This window comes from Gopherus evgoodei, chromosome 24 (genome assembly GCF_007399415.2).
Source record: "Gopherus evgoodei ecotype Sinaloan lineage chromosome 24, rGopEvg1_v1.p, whole genome shotgun sequence".
Lineage (NCBI taxonomy): Eukaryota > Metazoa > Chordata > Testudines > Testudinidae > Gopherus > Gopherus evgoodei.
Window position 1 is genome coordinate 9,764,008 of NC_044345.1, and position 17,365 is coordinate 9,781,372.

The following is a 17,365-nucleotide window of genomic DNA, read 5'->3' on the forward strand; positions in this document are numbered from 1 at the left end:
TATGACAGGAATACCAGGGGTGGACCGATGAATGGCCAGACAAGGATAGCAGGGGTGGATGGATGGATGGCCAGACAGAATTCAAGGGGTGGATGGATGGCCAGACAGGGATACCAGGCGTGGATGGATGGATGGCCAGTCTGCACTTGGGGACGGGCTCAGGCTCTTGTTTGCACTGGTCTTCGCTAGGAATCTGCCATGACTGTTCTCCTCTAGGGTCAGCTCCTCAGTGCTAGCAATGGCAGGAGCTCTCGAAGGGGTGTGGACTGGGGTCTATTCCTGGCTCTGCCCCTGCCCTGCGGCAAGTTCCTTCCCTGTTCTGTGCCTCAGTTTCCCCTCTCACCTTGTGTCTATTTACATGTGAGCTCTATGGAGGCAGGGCCTGTGTGTCTGTGTGGGGCCCTTGGGGGCTCTAGGTGTTGTCATAATACACCAAATAATCACAGTAACAGAGACAGCCCCCCAGGTCAGTGTCCTGCACTGCATTTCTATTGGGCTTCTTCAATTGTGGGATCCAATCACATGCCACCAGCCTCCCAGTGCTACCCAGCAGGGCTCTGCCCAACCGCAAGGACTCGGCAGCCCTACTCCACCCTGCCCGTATCTTGACGCCTCTGGGCCTCCTCACACTTTGGGTTTCTTCAGCTCCGGGGACCCCAAAGTGCCTCGCAGAGATCAATGAGCAAAATCAGCAGCCATCCCTAGCCCTAGTTTTCCAGGACAGGGTGAGTGTGATCAACTCCATAAAATGCGCATCCCGCTCCCCCAACAGAAAGTAACTGGCCTAAGATCATGCAGCCAGTTAGGGAAAAGAACCCAGGAACCACCCTCGTTCTAACCACTAGGTCACAGTCCCTCCTGGACCTTTGAATAGAACCTACAAATTGTGACTCCCACTCCCCCACCCCCAAACCTGGAAACAGAACCCTGAAGTCCTGACTCCTACACCCCAGTCCCTCCAAATGCCTCCCTATCCTGCGTCCAAGATGAGCTGCTTGTGGCTGAGCGGGAAGGTGCCCCTGGGGTCTCCCCTCCCTCAGGCAGTCCGGCTGCTGCCCATTTGACCCCCGAGTTGTCCTTCCCCTGTCTGGCCCGGCAGTCAGAGGACACCGCTGCTCATGTAGTGGGGCAGGCGGCTCAGGCTCAGCCGAGTTCCTGCATTAGGCCTGTGATTTATGGCCTCTCCCCTGGCTGCGGGGCTGCTGCTGCTGAGGGAATGGAGCCAGCAGGGCTGCATCATCAGCCCGGCTGTCGCGGCAGAGCCCGCCACCCACCACACGCACCGCACAGCCTCTGCCAGGGGATGGCAACTGGGGTGGGATCAGGTGTAATATCTCAGCGCCAACCTGCGTCTCCAGCCAGAGGGCAGAGACATCACCTATGTGGCCCGGGGAGACGCAGATCAGCTCTGCTTCGGAACTCAGCCACCAGCCCCCTATTCTCCCCAGGGAAGTGGGAGAAGGGATGAGACAGCTTCAGCCAGGTTTCCTCTGGGGCAAGCTTCTGGACCCCTCTACAAAGGTTCCCCCCTCCCACCAAAACTCTGAATCTAATAATTGTCAGAGGTCACAGCAGCTTCCATCCCTCTGCCCCTGGCAAATGGAACATTAGCATGGCTTAGCCCAGCACTGAAATGCAGCCACTTCTGGGGTGGAGCACAGCAGCTGTTTAACAGCCATGCTGCACAATGGTTTGGGAGAATGCTGAGTCCAGCTGCCGGGGGCCTTGGAGGTGGAGTTTGGCCAGGACGTTCGCGTGAACAGCCCTCACTCTTGGGAAAAGAACCATGGGATCTTCACTGAACCCCAGGAGGCCGGATCTCACATTCATAGCTCATGTGGGAGATGGGAGCACAGCCCCCACCCCTGCAAGTGCTCCGAGTTAGTGCTGAGATGGAAAAGCATCACCCTGGACCACCAAGCGCAGCCTGCAGCGTCCCTACTGTCTATTTTCCTTGAGTTCTCCCATGCAGTCACAGCCCAATCTGGGTCTGCATAGCTTATCTCCCAGCACCTGGTGCCAGGGCAGCAGAACCCAAGCCAGGGCAGGACTGTGCCCCAGCAGAGCCTCTCAGGTCAGGCTCTCAAAGCACATAGCAGACATTTTCCTGCCTCCCCTGCCAGGGTGACCCCATGGCCCTGATACCAGAAGAGTCGGGCTTCCACCTCCAAGCTGAACCAGCTTCCCTTTGTGGGAGGGGCACCATGCCCGCGCCGGGACACAGGGCTGCCCACACCCCACAGCCGGGGAACAGAGCCCTGTAACACCAAGGGAATGAGTGAGGTCTCTGCCAGCCCCACGCCGGAGCGTGCCCACGAGATCTCTGCACTGCAAGCCCCTGCAGCCCCTCTCGGAATGCCTGACCACAGATCCCCATCTAATCTGCAGGGTGATCCGGTTACTCCTTCCCTCTGGAATGTGCTGACCTCCTCAGAAGCAGAGCAGATTTCCACCGACTCCCCGGAGCTTTTCCAAGGGGCAGGAGAGTCCAAGAAACCTTCCCAGACCCCTGGCCAGCCACAAGCAGCCCAGCCTGGATAAGGCATCAGCACTGTCATGGGGAGGGAAGGGAGTGGGGGCCAGTGGTTAGAACAGGAGAGCTGAGAGTCAGGATTCCTGAATCCTATCCACAGCTTTGGTCCTTTCCTAGGGCCAGATCCTTGACTGGTGTAAATCAGTGTCACTCTGCTGACTTCAGCAAAGCTGCCCTGGCTGATGCCAGTTTAGGGTCTGGCCTTGTTGATAGTGTCCTCTGGGGTATGGAGATACCCTGCTTCCCAGGCCATGCAAACCACTGCAGGATTCTTGCTTCCCTGTGATCCCCAGGGGGCAGACCCGCTCTCAGGGGGGCCAGGACCTGTACAAGTCCCACTTGAAGCCAGTGGAGCCCTGGCCCATGAGCGCTTCCCAGGATCAGATGGGACCGGAGAGTTCAGAGAAGCATCCAAGCCTCTGGGTGCTCCCACCCACCAGAGCTTCTGAGATTGCCCATGTCTCTCAGCTGGGCCGCAGCCCAGAGAAGATGGAGATGGGTGCTCTAGGATGCCCTGGGATGGAGAGGTGGCCTGGTGGTCTCATGAAATCTGTGGACTTTATGAAATATTTTGGCTCCTGGTGGGCTCAGCTAGGCCCGCAGTCCTGTGGAGGAGCCGCGGAGTTGGCTCTGAGAGGCCCTTCCAGGCCAGACGTCAGCTTCCCGGGCTCCCTGAGGCCACAGGTTGTCCTGTAGTTGTTGCCACCTCCTGTCTCCACCCCTGGGGCAGCTCCATTGTGCCCTGTGAATCGGTAATAAGCCCTGAACTTTCCTCCCAAAACATAATCTGAGCCGGGATCCCCCATCCCCACAGTCTAACCCCCCTATATCTTCATCCAGCCAGGCTCTGACCCCTGATCCCCCAAACTGAACTCCCCAACCTTCATCCAAAACTCTACACAGCCCACTGGCTACCACCCCAGATCTCCCCTTCCCATTTGTCCAGAGCATTTACCCCAAACTTTGAACTTCACCCTGTCACCCTTAACCTTCTCCATCCTGCCCCCCAAGCTTAGCCTGCCTCTGAAGGAAGAGTCGGTCTGGCAGATTTGGATTCTTAACCCTGGAGGGTGGAGTCCTAGGGATACCAGGGGGCAGCCCCGCCCTGGCGGGACCCCTGGGATGGGAGCTCAGTGTCCGTGGCCCACTCAGTGGCCTCTCTATCCACGATTTCACTTTGGAAAACACAGACCCACTGGGAGGCCTGAGACCTGCCCAACTCATGACACTCCAGCTCCCAAGCAGCCATCAAGCGGGAACAATGGTTGGTCTCTACCCTGGAGCTGGATACAGGCAGTGCCAGGCTTCATCTCCTATTACTAATCCCGTGAGCGATACTGTACTAGCCGCCCCCTGCCCTGCCCCCCAGCGATGGCCTGGTTTGAGTTACGTGAATCACTTTGCCTTTGACCCTGATTACTTTTTTTTTGTGTCAGCAATCACAGCTGTTACATGATACAGATGGGGACGTATGTGTCAAAATATTCTAACCCCCCATCCCCATCCTGGCACACACACCTCGCTCCTTCCCCTCCCGCCCCGGCCCCATTCTTGCTGGCTCTGCAAGGATGCAGCTCGGTAGCTGGATTCAGAGCGAGGACTGGGGCTGTTTGAACTGCCCCAGGCTCATTAGTCAACCGGCCAGAGAAGCAGCCAGAGTTCTTCCTCTCAGAACTAGCCCCTGCCCCCGAGGCACATGCAGGCAGCCTGAAGGGGCTGCTGCTGGCTGTCCCCAGGTCACGGGGTCACTTTGTCAAACCTGAGGCATCAGATTGGGACCCAGATACGCAGAACCCCAGTGCAAGATGGCCTGTGCCGGACGCTTAGCTGTTTTAAAGATAGTGGGTCAGTTTCTGATCTTGTTTAACCAGGGTCAATCCAGAGAGACCCACTGACTGCAATGGGTCAGGGCTGGATTCTGATCTCGGTTACACTAGGGACAATCTGGTGTCACCCCAGATATACACTGACCAGAGCTGGGTCTGGTGAATTACAGTCAGCTTCCCAGCCCCTGCTTTCCTTGGTGGGCAGCGCCTCAACCCTTGTTCTCCCTCAGGTTTCTTTGTCCTCATTCTATGGGCCGACCCTTCTGAGGTCACGGCTGGGGGGTTGCTGTTGACTTTAGTGAGAGCAGGACTTGCTCCCTCTGCTCTAACTCCACATTGGCCACGCTCCCCAAGCTACGGGTTCTTTGCATAGGAGTCTCTAGGCCCCATTGCAGACTAGGGGCTAGCTCCAATGTTCAGATCCAATCCTGAACACCCTCCCCCTGGGGCTGAGCGTGCTGAAGCATCTCTTTAAGCGGCATGAAAAAAGCATATTGTATTATGCACATCCAGACTGGGAAATGATTGCCCAGGAAGCAGTAGTGTGGAAAGGGATCTGGGGGTCAGAGTGGGTCACAAGCTAAATATGAGTCAACAGTGTAACGTTGTTGCAAAAAAAGCAGACATCCTTCTGGGCTGTATTAGCAGGAGTGTTGTAAGCAAGACACGAGTAGTAATTCTTCCGCTCTGCTCCGCGCTGATTTGGCCTCAGTTGGAGAATTGTGTCCAGTTCTGAGAGCCACATTTCAGGAAAGACGTGGCGAAATTGGAGAAAGTCGACACAATGATGAAAGGTCTAGGAAACATGACCTATGAGGGAACATTGAAAAAATTGAGTTTGTTTAGTCTGGAGAAGAGAAGACTGAGAGGGAACATGATCACAGTTTTCAAGTATGTAAAAGGTTGTTACAAGGAGGAGGGAGAAGAATTGTTTTTCTTAACCTCTGAGGATCGAACAAGAAGCAATGGGCTTAAATTGCAGCAATGGCAGTTTAGGTTGGACATTAGGAAAAACTTTCTAACTGTCAGGGTGGTTAAGCACTGGAATAAATTGCCTAGGGGGGTGCTGGAATCTCCATCATTGAAGCTCTTTAAGACCAGGTTAGACAAACACCTGTCAAGGATGGATAATACTTAGTCCCAGGGCCGGTGCAAAGATGTTTCATGCCCTAGGTGAAACTTCCACCTTGCTCCCTCCCCCGTCCCTGAGCCCCCACCCTAAGGCGTCTCCCCTCCCCCCATGGCAGCTCCCCCACTCTGCCCTGAGGCACACCCCCCCGTGGCAGCTCCCCCACTCTGCCCTGAGGCACCCCCCCACGGCAGCTCCCCCACTCTGCCCTGAGGCACACACACCCCTGCGGCAGCTCCCCCACTCTGCCCTGAGGCACCCCCCCATGGCAGCTCCCCCACTCTGCCCTGAGGCACCCCCCTGTGGCAGCTCCCCCACTCTGCCCTGAGGCACCCCCCCGCGGCAGCTCCCCCACTCTGCCCTGAGGCACACACACCCCTGTGGCAGCTCCCCCACTCTGCCCTGAGGCACCCCCCCCGCGGCAGCTCCCCCACTCTGCCCTGAGGCACACACACCCCTGCGGCAGCTCCCCCACTCTGCCCTGAGGCACCCCCCCCCGTGGCAGCTCCCCCACTCTGCCCTGAGGCACCCCCCTGCGGCAGCTCCCCACCCACGCCCCCACCCTGAAACACCTCCCCACGCCCCAGTTCACCCCTGCCCTGCCTCCTCCCCGAGCACGCCATCGCCGCTTCACTTCTCTCGCCTCCTAGGCTTGCGGCGCCTAAGCTGATTGAGGCCGGAAGCCTGGGAGGCAGGAGAAGTGAAGCAGCCATGGCGTGCTCGGGGAGGAGGCGGGGCAGGGGTGAGCTGGGGCGGAGAGTTCCCCTGCATGCCGACACACACCCCCTTACTTGCTGCAGGTGGCCCTCCCCGCGCCCCCCTCCCCAGCTCCCTCTGCCTAAATGCTGGCGATGACCAGGGCAGCTGAAGATCTGGCTGCCGCAGTCGCTGCCAAAGAAAATGCCGCCCCCCCAAGTCCTAGCACCCTAGGCGACCGCCTAGGTCACCTAATCAGTTGCACCGGCCCTGCTAAGTCCTACCATGAATGCAGGAGACCAGACTATATGACCTCTCGAGGTCCCTTCCAGTCCTGTGATCCTATGAACCGGGGTGCGTTCCTAATTAGGGTTATTTCTCTGACACAGACCATCTCCAGTGGATGTTAGCCAGGACTATGGTGCAAGAGGCCCCAGGCAGTGGGTGCAGAGCCAATGTCACCCTCAAATCCCCCGGCGATTCCTACCGCTAACTGGTTGGAGCTGTGTGCTGCGATAGTGGGTTGAGAGACCTGGCTGCAGCTGCTGTACATATGCCTTTCAAAACGTCTTGTGCTAAAAGAACATCCAGGTCGCAAAGTCAAGCGCTCCAAAGTTAGAAAATTCCTTAAGGTGGCCTATGCCACCTTAATTCTGCCCCCTTGTGCGAATGCATCATGAGCCAGTCATTAATTACAGGATCGCCTGCTAGTTTGGCCACAGGACCCCTGCCTCGTTCAGTGTGCTGCAGGGATGGTGCTCATTGAATGGGTAGCTGTTCAATCGTTCTTTTTATCCTCCCCCTGCCGTGTGGCTCGAGATATTCTTTCCCGCGCGCCATCCCATCCCTGCTCTGAATACAGACTCATTCATTTCCTCCGGTGGTTTGCCGCAGCACGCTCACCGTTACATCTTAGCGCCTTACGAACATTGACGATTTCAGATTCACAACACGCCCGTGAGAAGAGGGGGGTCTTATTTTCCTCATTTTGACATGTGGAGAATGGACACGGAGAGAAATTAAGATCCTAAATGTCCACTAAATTTGAGGGCTCAGTGTGGGCCGCCCAGGGCCCTGCTTCTTCAGGGCACTTAGCATTTATGCTGCCCTGTTTTTACGCTCAAAGCTCAGCTCCCCGTGGCTTCCGCTTGGCACTTCTGCTCATCAGACCCCAGGGTCTCAAGACAGGCAGCCAGGAAATGGGCAACACACCATCAGTGACCACCTGTGAGAAGTTTAGTTTAAGTGACTTGCCCGGTGTCCTGCAGGGACAGAATCCAATTCTCCAGGGCAGCCTCAACACACCTCCTAACATCTGCAAGAAATGAGGCAGGGATCCTACAGACAAGAGCCTCCTTCACTGCCCTGCTCCTTCTCCACAGACCCCCCCACCACCACATTTGTACCCCTTCTGAGTTCAAGTCTGGCTGTTCCTCCTCCCGCTCCAGCTGCCTGGATACTAGCATGGAGAGACAAGTTCCCTGCTCTCCATTCCCGGGTCTGACTTGCCAGCATCCCCCAGCAGATGGAAGAGCAATTGCAGGGGAAATCCCGCTTGACCCCACAGCCCCAGGGTGGAGTGCACTCATTCGCTCTTTAGCGGTAGGGTGATTAGATAGCAAATATGAAAAATCAGGACGGGGATGGGGCATAATAAGAGCCTATATAAGAAAAAGACCCAAAATTCAGGACTGTCCCTATAAAATCGGGACATCTGGTCACCCTATTTAGCAGTAGCATGTGCAGTCTGGTTGGGATCTAGGAGCTGTGAGGGGCTGGAGAAAACTCAGTGTAGACGGAACCTTTGGAGAATTTAGTTGCCAAATTCTAACAAGTCTCTATTGAGTGTGTGCGAACTGAGCTGTTTCAGAGGCTTATCGCTGAGCCAAATGTGGGTGGATTTTCAGGGCAATGTCAAAAGGCACATCCACAACCCGAAGGCGACTGCCAGGAAAGATCTCAAGTCCCTGCTCCAAAGTGTGGGGGGGAATGCTAGAAATGTTATCGCCACTTTTTACCATGGGCAAAACAACATATTTTCCCCCAACTTCGTTCTTGAAAATGTCTGAACCTTTTTATCTGAAATATTCAAAGGAAATCATAAAATGATCAACATGAGGCAGGCACCTGACATGGAAAAATTTGGCCCAGTTACAGTTTGGTGAAGTTAGTGGCAACTGAAAACAAAGTCTTATAATGGGATGTGTTGACAACCCTCAGCCACCTAAGATATTGTATGGAGCACTAGTAGGGACCCTATAGTTAGGCATCCTCACACTTTCCCATATAAAGGCCTGTTGCAGCCTTCTGGGGGGTTTAGGTTTTTTTTAGAATACTTGAATACTGTGTGCAGATGTGTCACCCCGTCTCAAAAAAGATATATTGGAATTAAAAAAGGGCAACAAAATGATTAGGGCTTCTGTATGAGGAGAGATTAATAAGACTGAGACTTTTCAGCTTGAAAAAGAGGCAATGAAGGGGGGATATGACAGAGGTCTATAAAATCATGACTGGTGTGGAGAAAGTAAATAAGGAAATGTTATTTACTCCTCATAACACAAGAACTAGGGGTCACCAAATGAAATTAATAGGCAGCAGGTTTAAAACAAGCAAAAGGAAGTATTTCTTCACACAACACGCAGTCAACCTGTGGAACTCCTTGCCAGAGGATGTTGTGAAGGCCAAGAGTATAACAGGGTTCAAAAAAGAGCTAGATATGTCCGTGGAGGATAGGTCCATCAATGGCTATTAGCCAGGATGAGCAGAGATAGTGTCCCTAGCCTCTGTTTGCCAGAAGCTGGGAATGGGCGACACGGGATGGATCACTTGATGATTCCCTGTTCTGTTCATTCCCTCTGGGGCACCTGTCATTGGCTTCTGTCGGGAGACAGGATACTGGGCTAGATGGACCTTTGGTCTGACCCAGTATGGCCATTCTTATGTTCTTATTAAGATTCCACACCTCCATTTTTATAGCAGGCCTTTGATATCTGGCAGGGAGAAGGCCCTGGGGTTGGGGAAGTGCCTTTCCTTTGTCCCATGAAATTCTGTTCAGCTTTTGCTGATAAATAAACTGCTAGAAATCACCATTTCCCATCACTTGCCTTCTACTGGGAAATACTGGAAGCAACCAAAATAACAACCAAGCAGTGACTACCTTTGGGTTCATTTGAAACTATCACAACGTCACAGGAGTGTGCATCAGAGGCCTTTTCTAAATTTCCTGATCTATTCTGTCCTGGTTCAGTTAAGCTGCCCACCACCATGGTATCTGGTCACCTAGATTGTGTGCATCCAAGCCCACTGAGGGACCAGGATTGCTGAGATCTTTCCAAGTAAAGCAACTTTTTTTTAACATGCAAAATGGCTTTCAAACAGCTTCAGAAATTGATCCCCAAATGTATATGGTGTTTGTATACAGAGGTCTCCTCTGGCAGCCTGTCCCGATTCCTATAGCGCCTTTTGCTGGGAAAGGCTTGGACTGGAGTAGCCAGGAGCTTCCCCCTACTGCCGGAGCTCCTGCCCCACTTCCCACAGCGCCCCCTTCTGAGAGAGGCTGGGGCTGGAGTAGATTGGAACTCCGCCCAGAACCAGGGCTCCACCCCACTTCCTGCAGCGCCCCCTGCTGGGAGAGGCTGGCCGATTAGTGACCTGACCTCCCTTCTATACAGATCCTAGCTAGAGCCGGCTGCCCTTGAGTGGGCTCTGAGCTCTCCTGCAGCCTATCCTACATGGACACTGCCCGTGCAATCAATCCACAGGCTGGTGGGCTCATTTGAAAGCACTCATGCTCTTGAATGGGTACAATACCTTTCCAGCGTGATCCAGAGCCCACGGCCTGGGAATCTGGCAGTGATGGCTCAGTGTTTCCGTTACCACCGCCTGGATGTCGCACGCAGCGAGGATGAGGGGTCCTGGCGGGCACTGGAGACAATGAAGAGAAACGATCAGAGTCCAATCCCCACCCATGTCCACCCCACCCTCTCCCTCGTGTAACTCAAGAGCCCCCGAGATTCTCCAGACTGGGCCATGCAGCTTTTCCCCCCTCCTTGGCTCCTCCCTCCTGCTCTCTCTAATTACCCACCATCCGCACAAGCCCATCTTCATTTACCTCCGACTCATCTCATCTTATTTTTAGCCTTCCCTTCTTCCCTCACCCCCCTCCCACCTCCCAATCTTGTCTCCGTTTTCCTTTCTTAATATGGTGATCAAGATGCCATCAAGTTGGACTGGAGGAGGAAAGGGGGCTGGGAGAAGAGAAGGAGAGAGAGAGAGAGAGAAGGATCAAAAGGAGAAACTCTATCCACCCCCTCACCCCCCCTTTTTTGCTGCATTAAAGTGGGTCTTGGTGGGGGGTTGGCGATGGAGGCATGAAACTATTGCTTGTATATAAGGCTATACGTCTGCCATATACATATATAGTCAGGGAGTGACGGGGTGGACTGCTGCAGGTGGGGCCAGACTGTGTGGAATAGGACAGCCCTCCTCTCACTGGGCCCTCCCCACACCAGCCTGTCTTTTTTCTTCTTTGCTTTTGAGGCTCCATGCCCCTCGGTGCAGCTGTCGCCGCCCCAGCTCTGCCCCCTTGGACACCATCAGCCTGTGCCAGCTGAGAGCCAAGGCAGCCTCCCACCCTAGTTCCCCGCCCACCCTCTGCCATAAAGAGAGCCGGACAGCAGGCCAGAGGAGCCAGGGGGCAAGACAGGAGGGAAAGAAAGAGAGAGGAGGGGGACTCCAGGGCAACGTCTTTTTTCCCGCGTGGGGGGAGGGGGCAGGACAGACGAGCGTTTCCCCCGCTGGGAACTGCAACCCAGAGCGTCTTCCATTCTCTGTTGGACCTGCCCCGCATCGGGATGAAGTGGTCCAAGCTGCTGCTGGTGCTGCTGCTGGCTGCGGCGGGCCCCGGGGCCCAGGGCCAGGAAGGGCTGGATTTCCCCGAGTACGACGGCATCGACCGTGTCGTCGACGTCAACGCCAAGAACTACAAGTCGGTGCTGAAGAAGTTCAGCGTGTTGGCTCTGCTCTACCACGAGCCGGTGGGCGACGACAAGGCCTCGCAGAAGCAGTTTGAGCTGGATGAGCTGATTTTAGAGGTAACGTTGGAGGCTCGGCAGGACTGGGAGAGAGGAAGGATAGGAGAAGAAATGAAAGAATGAGAGGTTGATGCCTCCCAATGCTAGAGCCCTTTGAAATGGACCCAGCCCGTTTGATCCATAACTGGATCAACCTCTGGACCATATATGCATGAGCCAATCCTGCCCTGGCTGCCTATATAGGATCTGATGGGCTTTTTCTATATGTAAACCACTCTGCCTGTCTCTGAAATGCAGCTGCCTCTGGGGTGGAAGGTGGCAACTGGAAGCAAATAAAATAAATAAAAAATAAATAAAGCAGGGCAGAGGGTGAAGCTGCTGGAGCTGGGGGTGGAATTTAGGGAGGCCAATGAAAGCAATTATTCCCCTGGCTGGAATGTGGCCCGGGACTCTCGCATCTTGTCTACCCTTGGGAGAAAGAGCCATGGGATTGTTACTGGCCAGCTGGTGTTAGGTTCAGATATGTGGGGATGAGAGGTGAGAAAGTGACACCTGCCAGTTAACCAAGCTACCAATGAGGGTAATAGTAAGTGAGCTTCTGTGTCAAAAGCCCCTTGAAATACATGTCACGATGTGAAGTTTCCACCCCAGAACTGCCTCCAGCCATACTATCAAGGGTCATCATCCCCCCTCTGCTCTCTCTCTCTCATACACACACAAACAATTGCACCCAGAGCTGGGCCAGGGCCCCGGCTCATGCTGGCAGACCTGGCCTATGCTGCACCTGCTCAGTTAGCAGACCGTTATGTCTGTATTTGTGCCTGGCTTTTCTTCAAATGCAAGTCTTGTGCTCTGGTGGCACTGAGATTCACTTTAACCCAGTGATATTTATTTCCCTTTTAACTGGATTGATGCTGACAGGGCAAGCGATTTGGAAAGAAATGTGAAAGGAAGTAAGACCCTGGATTCTGAAACATCTGGAGACAGTGCAGTCAAGTTATGCGTCACCCTTATAAAGTATTTGAAAGCAAGGCCTGAAATGCTACAGTGTTACCACAATGTTACTGCAGTGATACTACTGTTTTATTACAATATTATTGCAGTGTCACTAGAACGTTACTACAGGGTTATTAGAATGTTACGACAGTGTTATTACAGTATTACTACAATGTTACTAGTGTTTTGTTATTATATTATCACAGTGTTACTACAATGTCATTGTAATGTCGCTACAGTGTTACTAAGTTTATTACAATATTACGGAAGTGTTGCTATGGCGTCACTATAGCGTTATTACAGTGTTAGCAGTGTCACTATAATATCACTGCAAGGGTATTGCAGTGTTTTGGAGACCTTTTCTGTAATATTTTTATAAGGGCTAATAAGGGCATTGGGTGCCCAGTGCAGAAGAAGGCCCTTCCCAAGTGTGTGTGGAAGGACAGCAGTCTCGGTACATTATGTACAGAATCAGAAGAGGGCATTCTCCTAGGAAGGGTTGGGTTTCACTGGCTGACGCTCCTGCCTGGGGCTCAGCTGTGGGTGCCTCTCTGGGTCTATGAACCATTCCCAGAAGAAGGCTCTAAATTTGCAGTTTCCATACTTGGGATGGGTGCAGGAATGAGACACAGCCTGGCCACCCCCCCTTCCCCTGCCCTGGAAGGCTTGCCTCCTGGAATAGTGTCCCACTGGATCCTGAGTCTGCAGCAAGGGTGCTGGGAGGATGTGTGACTGCTGTGGCCTCTTGCCAGCAGCCTGTCCTGAAACAGACTCAAAGGTAAGGGTTGGTTCAAGAGATGATGCACAGTTAGATGCAATGTTTTGTGCTTTCCTCTCATGCATCCAGCATCTGCCATGTTGTAGATGGGTCTAGGTGAACCACGGGTCTGGACCACTAAGACAGGAGTCAGCTGATGGATTGCAAGGTTGTTAGGGTGTATGGCATGAGACCCGATATCAGACAAGATGGACCATTGGCCTCTTCCAGTAGGCCAAAAGCTGAGATACTTTACTAAATGGATCCCTGATGCATTTCAGTATGGCAGAAGTGGGGCTACCAAGCTAAGGGGGGGCCACTGTTCTCAGCAGATATGGCCAGTGCAATGTGCTTGTGAATGGGAGAGAACAGCTGGTGGTAGGGAAACTCTGGGTTCCCCTGAGTCTCAATAGTCTATCCCGTAGAGCCCCCAGCATGATCAGGTTCTCCTCCCCAGAGTCAGATGTAGCCCCTGCTCTGGGGTGCCCTGGGGAGACTAAGAGCCAGGGGACCCCTGACAGAGCAGCCAGAGGAATCCTCCAGGACTCAGTGCTGGGACCTTGGCTACCAGCTTCTCTTCAGATGCTGAACATCTCTGGTGCCAATTTCTGAGGACCTCCAGCGGTGAGACATTGAAGGGTTCAGTGCCTAGATTAGATAGACAGATGGGGCGTATGGGGATAGATAGATAGATAGATCTGGGTGTGGTGTTCTATCCCATCTAGTGGCACCGAGACCTCTTAGAGAGACAGAGAGAGAACGCAGTTGTTTTTTAGTTAATGTGGTAGCTCATGCACTAAACTCCAGAGGTCTCAGGTTCGATCCCACAAATGACCGGGCTCTGTTGGTGTTACAGATAGATAGAGGGGGTGTATGGGGATAGATAGATGTGTTCAGGGAGAGTCATGTACAAGGTGGACTTTGTAGCCCAGGGCCTTCTCTGTGGAGAAGGGGTGGTCAGAAGATCTTGAGGTTTCTGCATCCAGCCTTGCACCCAACCAGAGGAAACTGCCTTCAGCTGGGGCCCAGAAGGGCAGGTGATGGGAGACCTGCTGCTCCAGAGACTGGGGAGGGAGGAGACAAATGGTGATGTTGGACACACAGAGAGACCCATGGGGCTCCCCAGCTCCTGGCCTGTGCTGCCTATATCGCTGCTAAGCCCCGGCCTGGATTAAGCAGCCCAGGAAGGGGTTGGTGACCATGCTACAGAGCCTAGCACAGTGTGGCCCCAGTTGGCTGAGCTGAGTTAGGACACAGCTCTGAGGGGGTTGAATCTGAGCCATGTTTATCACCCTCTGGTCTGGTAGAGGCATTGAATGCAGACCCTTCTCCCCAGACCTCCATTCTGAGCAGGCCCATCCGCTGGGCTGGGTGGGTCAGATCCTGAGTCCATCACTGCAGCTCGGGCTCATCTCTGATCCACAGGAAGACAGGACAGCTTGAAGGACTCGTTAGGGGACCTTTCTCCTCTAGGTCACTCAGCCCAGGTGGCACTGACTGAATGGAGCTTCTCGGTGGCCTTTTGGCTGGTGTGAAATGGGACTATTTCTGGGTGCCCACAGCACAAAATCCCTCCCCTAGTGGCCTCAGACCTGCAGAGATGGGAAGTGCGCTAGTGAATAGGGCACAAGGCTGGGAGCTGCCAAACCTGGGTGCTATTCCTGTGTGATGTCACACACACACCCCTCTCTTTTCACTCCCTCCCTTTGTCAGTCTGTGAGCTCTGTGGGGCAGGGACTGTCTCTCACTCTGTTGATGGGCTCCACCCTGCACACTGGGGCCCTGACCTTTGCTCTAGGTGCTACCATAATGGCCCTGTATATTGGACTCCTCCAAGTAATGGGTAGGGCCCTGTGGCAGAGCCGTGGGGCAAAGCTGCTTATGCTGTCCTTGATGTGTGGGGAAACACAGGCCTCAGGCCCCTACGGCTGCCAATCTAATGCCTTCTATGAGCACCCTCTTCTGTACAGTCTTGCATCAACTCTGCAATGTGTTTATATCTCCGAACTGACCACAGGTCTAATTATATCCTGCTCTTTAACTGCACGAGTCCCTGGCACTAGTAGGTTTGCAGCATGTGTTGTGAGCCGAGCGGGTTCCTATGAAGCCCTGCGGCTGGAGGGTAATTAGCTCAGTGGTTGTTCGCTCTGGGAGGGAGGGGTTTTGTACAGTTTGGAGGCTGTTGCCATGTTCTGGAGACATGTTATGGAGATATTGTGTCGGGTGGAGAGGTTCTGTGGAGTAATCAGCTATGGGTCCGGTGGGTCTTGCAGAATCAGGCCAACGAGATACTTGCTCGTGGGAGCAGCTTTCAGCCAGGAATGGGGGATCGTGATGGAGTTAGTGCCTGGGACCTGTTGCAGAGATGTCACATCGCCCAGGGCCACCGCAGGGAGGAGAGACCACTCAAGGGGCAGGCAACAGCAATGGCTGCTGAAGGGGAGCCCAAGAATGGCAGAGAAGGGAGCTGAGTCCTGGCCATCCATCTCCAGGGTGCACTTCTGTCCTGCACAGCTCTCACTGGAGCCACTTTGGCTATGTGCCCTCCCCTGTGAGGGATCCAGCTGACCCCTTGGTGCTCAGCTTTCCTGGCTCTCTCTGAAAGAGCCTAGCTATGAGCGGGACCAGCGAACACTTGGAAAATCTAGCTGAGATGAGGACCTGGTGCTGCTTATGTGCTGCCCAAATCTCTCTGGCTGCAAACCTCTTGCCAGTGCAGGTTCTCTCACGGGACTTTCAGTGCCTCCTGCTTCTGGCCTACGTGAAGGACTGAATGGGCTACAGAGACCCAACTTCCCTGCCATCCCTCCAGAACAGGGCTGAGGTAGAAGGTATGGCTCGGAGGTTAGCTATCAGAACTTTCCCTCTGACTACTCCCCAGCCATGCGGCCTTGTCTCCTGCTTCTGGGTCAAAGTTCTGAGGCAGCAGCACAGTGCAAAGGACATCAGCCCTACCCCTTCATTGCCCCCAGGGTCTGCAGCCCAGGGCTGTTCTCTTTCACATGTCGTTGAGACTCAAATTCACAGGGCATAAGTAATGTTTTCGAAGGGCTGCATGGCTGCTTGGATTGGGGCACTGGAGACAGGCAGGATGGATTTTTCAGGAACACTCAACATTCTCCTAATCCTGCTTCCATTGACATCAATGGGGAGATTTACTAATGGGATGTCAAGGGAGCAGGGTTGGGCCAACGCCATTGACGTCACTGGGAGCGGGGCTGGGCCGGCACCATTGACGTCACTGGGAGCGAGGCCGGGCCAACGCCATTGACATCACTGGGAGCGGGGTAGGGCCGGCACCATTGACGTCACTGGGAGCGGGGTCGGGCCGGCGCCATTGACGTCACTGGGAGCGGGGTCGGGCCGGCGCCATTGACATCACTGGGAGTGGAGTCGGGCCGGTGCCATTGACGTCACTGGGAGCGGGGTCAGGCCGACAACATTGACGTCACTGGGAGCGAGATCGTACCAGCGCCATTGACGTCACTGGGAGCAGGGTCGGGCCAGCGCCATTGACGTCACTGAGAGCGGGGTTGGGCCGGCGCCATTGACGTCACTGGGAGTCGGGTCGCACTGGCGCCATTGACGTCACTGGGAGCGGGGTCAGACCGGCACTGAGGGCATCTGAAAATCCCCCCATAAATGATGCTGTACAGATGGGCCTGGTTCTCCTAGGTCAGCTTCACAGCCCCTTCGTGTTTGGATGAGTTACTGGTTAGATCCTGGAGGTTGGTCCAGCTCGTTCTATTGTTACAGACAATAGCGCAGAATCAGGATCCCAATCCAGGCTCAGATTCCAGCTCCTGCTCCCACCCCACCCCCCCATGTTTGGGCCACTCAGACTCAGGCACCTGATGCCAGCATCCTGCTGATGCTGTGCCTTGAAATTCCTGCCACACCTCCAGCAGTATGGGCCCGATTCAGTGACAGCACTGGGAAGGCCCTTTGGTTCAACAGGCTTTGGACCAGACCTCAGATTAGCAGGCTGAGCAAAAAAACTTCTAAGAAAATGACCGAGCCATTCTTGAAAGGCAACTGTAGCATTCCCCTCTCAGACACCCAGCAGCAGGGAGTACCAGAGGTTATCTCCATGCCATGTCAATTTCCACAGGCTGAGCTCTACCAGCCTTTTAATTTCATGACGCATCCTGCTTGATCTCCTATAATGGGGCATTTTAAACTGGTCGTTTTTCACTACGCTCTGTGTGACAATACACTCACTTTATCGGATAGAAGTATTGTAGGCATCAGAGCTGGGGAAAATTATTGTGTCAGCAGACTTCGAGGGGAAAATATGTGTCACTTTGCATACTAGAAACTTTGTCATATTTCACAGGGTTTCCCTCTGTGGCTACTTTGTCCTGGGGGGTTCTGAACAGGATCAAATGGGTTTTT

At 54.0% G+C, this 17,365-nt stretch overlaps 1 protein-coding gene and 1 long non-coding RNA gene across 2 annotated transcripts in view; one reads left to right on the plus strand and one right to left on the minus strand.

Moving 5' to 3' along the window:
• Nucleotides 1–5,127: 5,127 nt before the first annotated feature.
• LOC115639517 lies at nucleotides 5,128–10,660 on the minus strand. Its single transcript, XR_003997695.1, has 3 exons — nucleotides 10,353–10,660; nucleotides 9,995–10,108; nucleotides 5,128–5,169 (listed from the first exon to the last, which is right to left on the minus strand). It is a non-coding gene; the product is annotated as an uncharacterized LOC115639517 (long non-coding RNA).
• A 220-nt stretch (nucleotides 10,661–10,880) lies between these two features.
• Nucleotides 10,881–17,365, plus strand: part of CASQ1 (calsequestrin 1) — a 43,321-nt gene continuing 36,836 nt past the window's right edge. Inside the window, exon 1 of the mRNA XM_030542383.1 lies at nucleotides 10,881–11,277. Within this exon, the coding sequence (XP_030398243.1) occupies nucleotides 11,038–11,277 (240 nt within the window). The 5' untranslated portion in view covers nucleotides 10,881–11,037. The remainder of the gene's footprint in view (nucleotides 11,278–17,365) is intronic.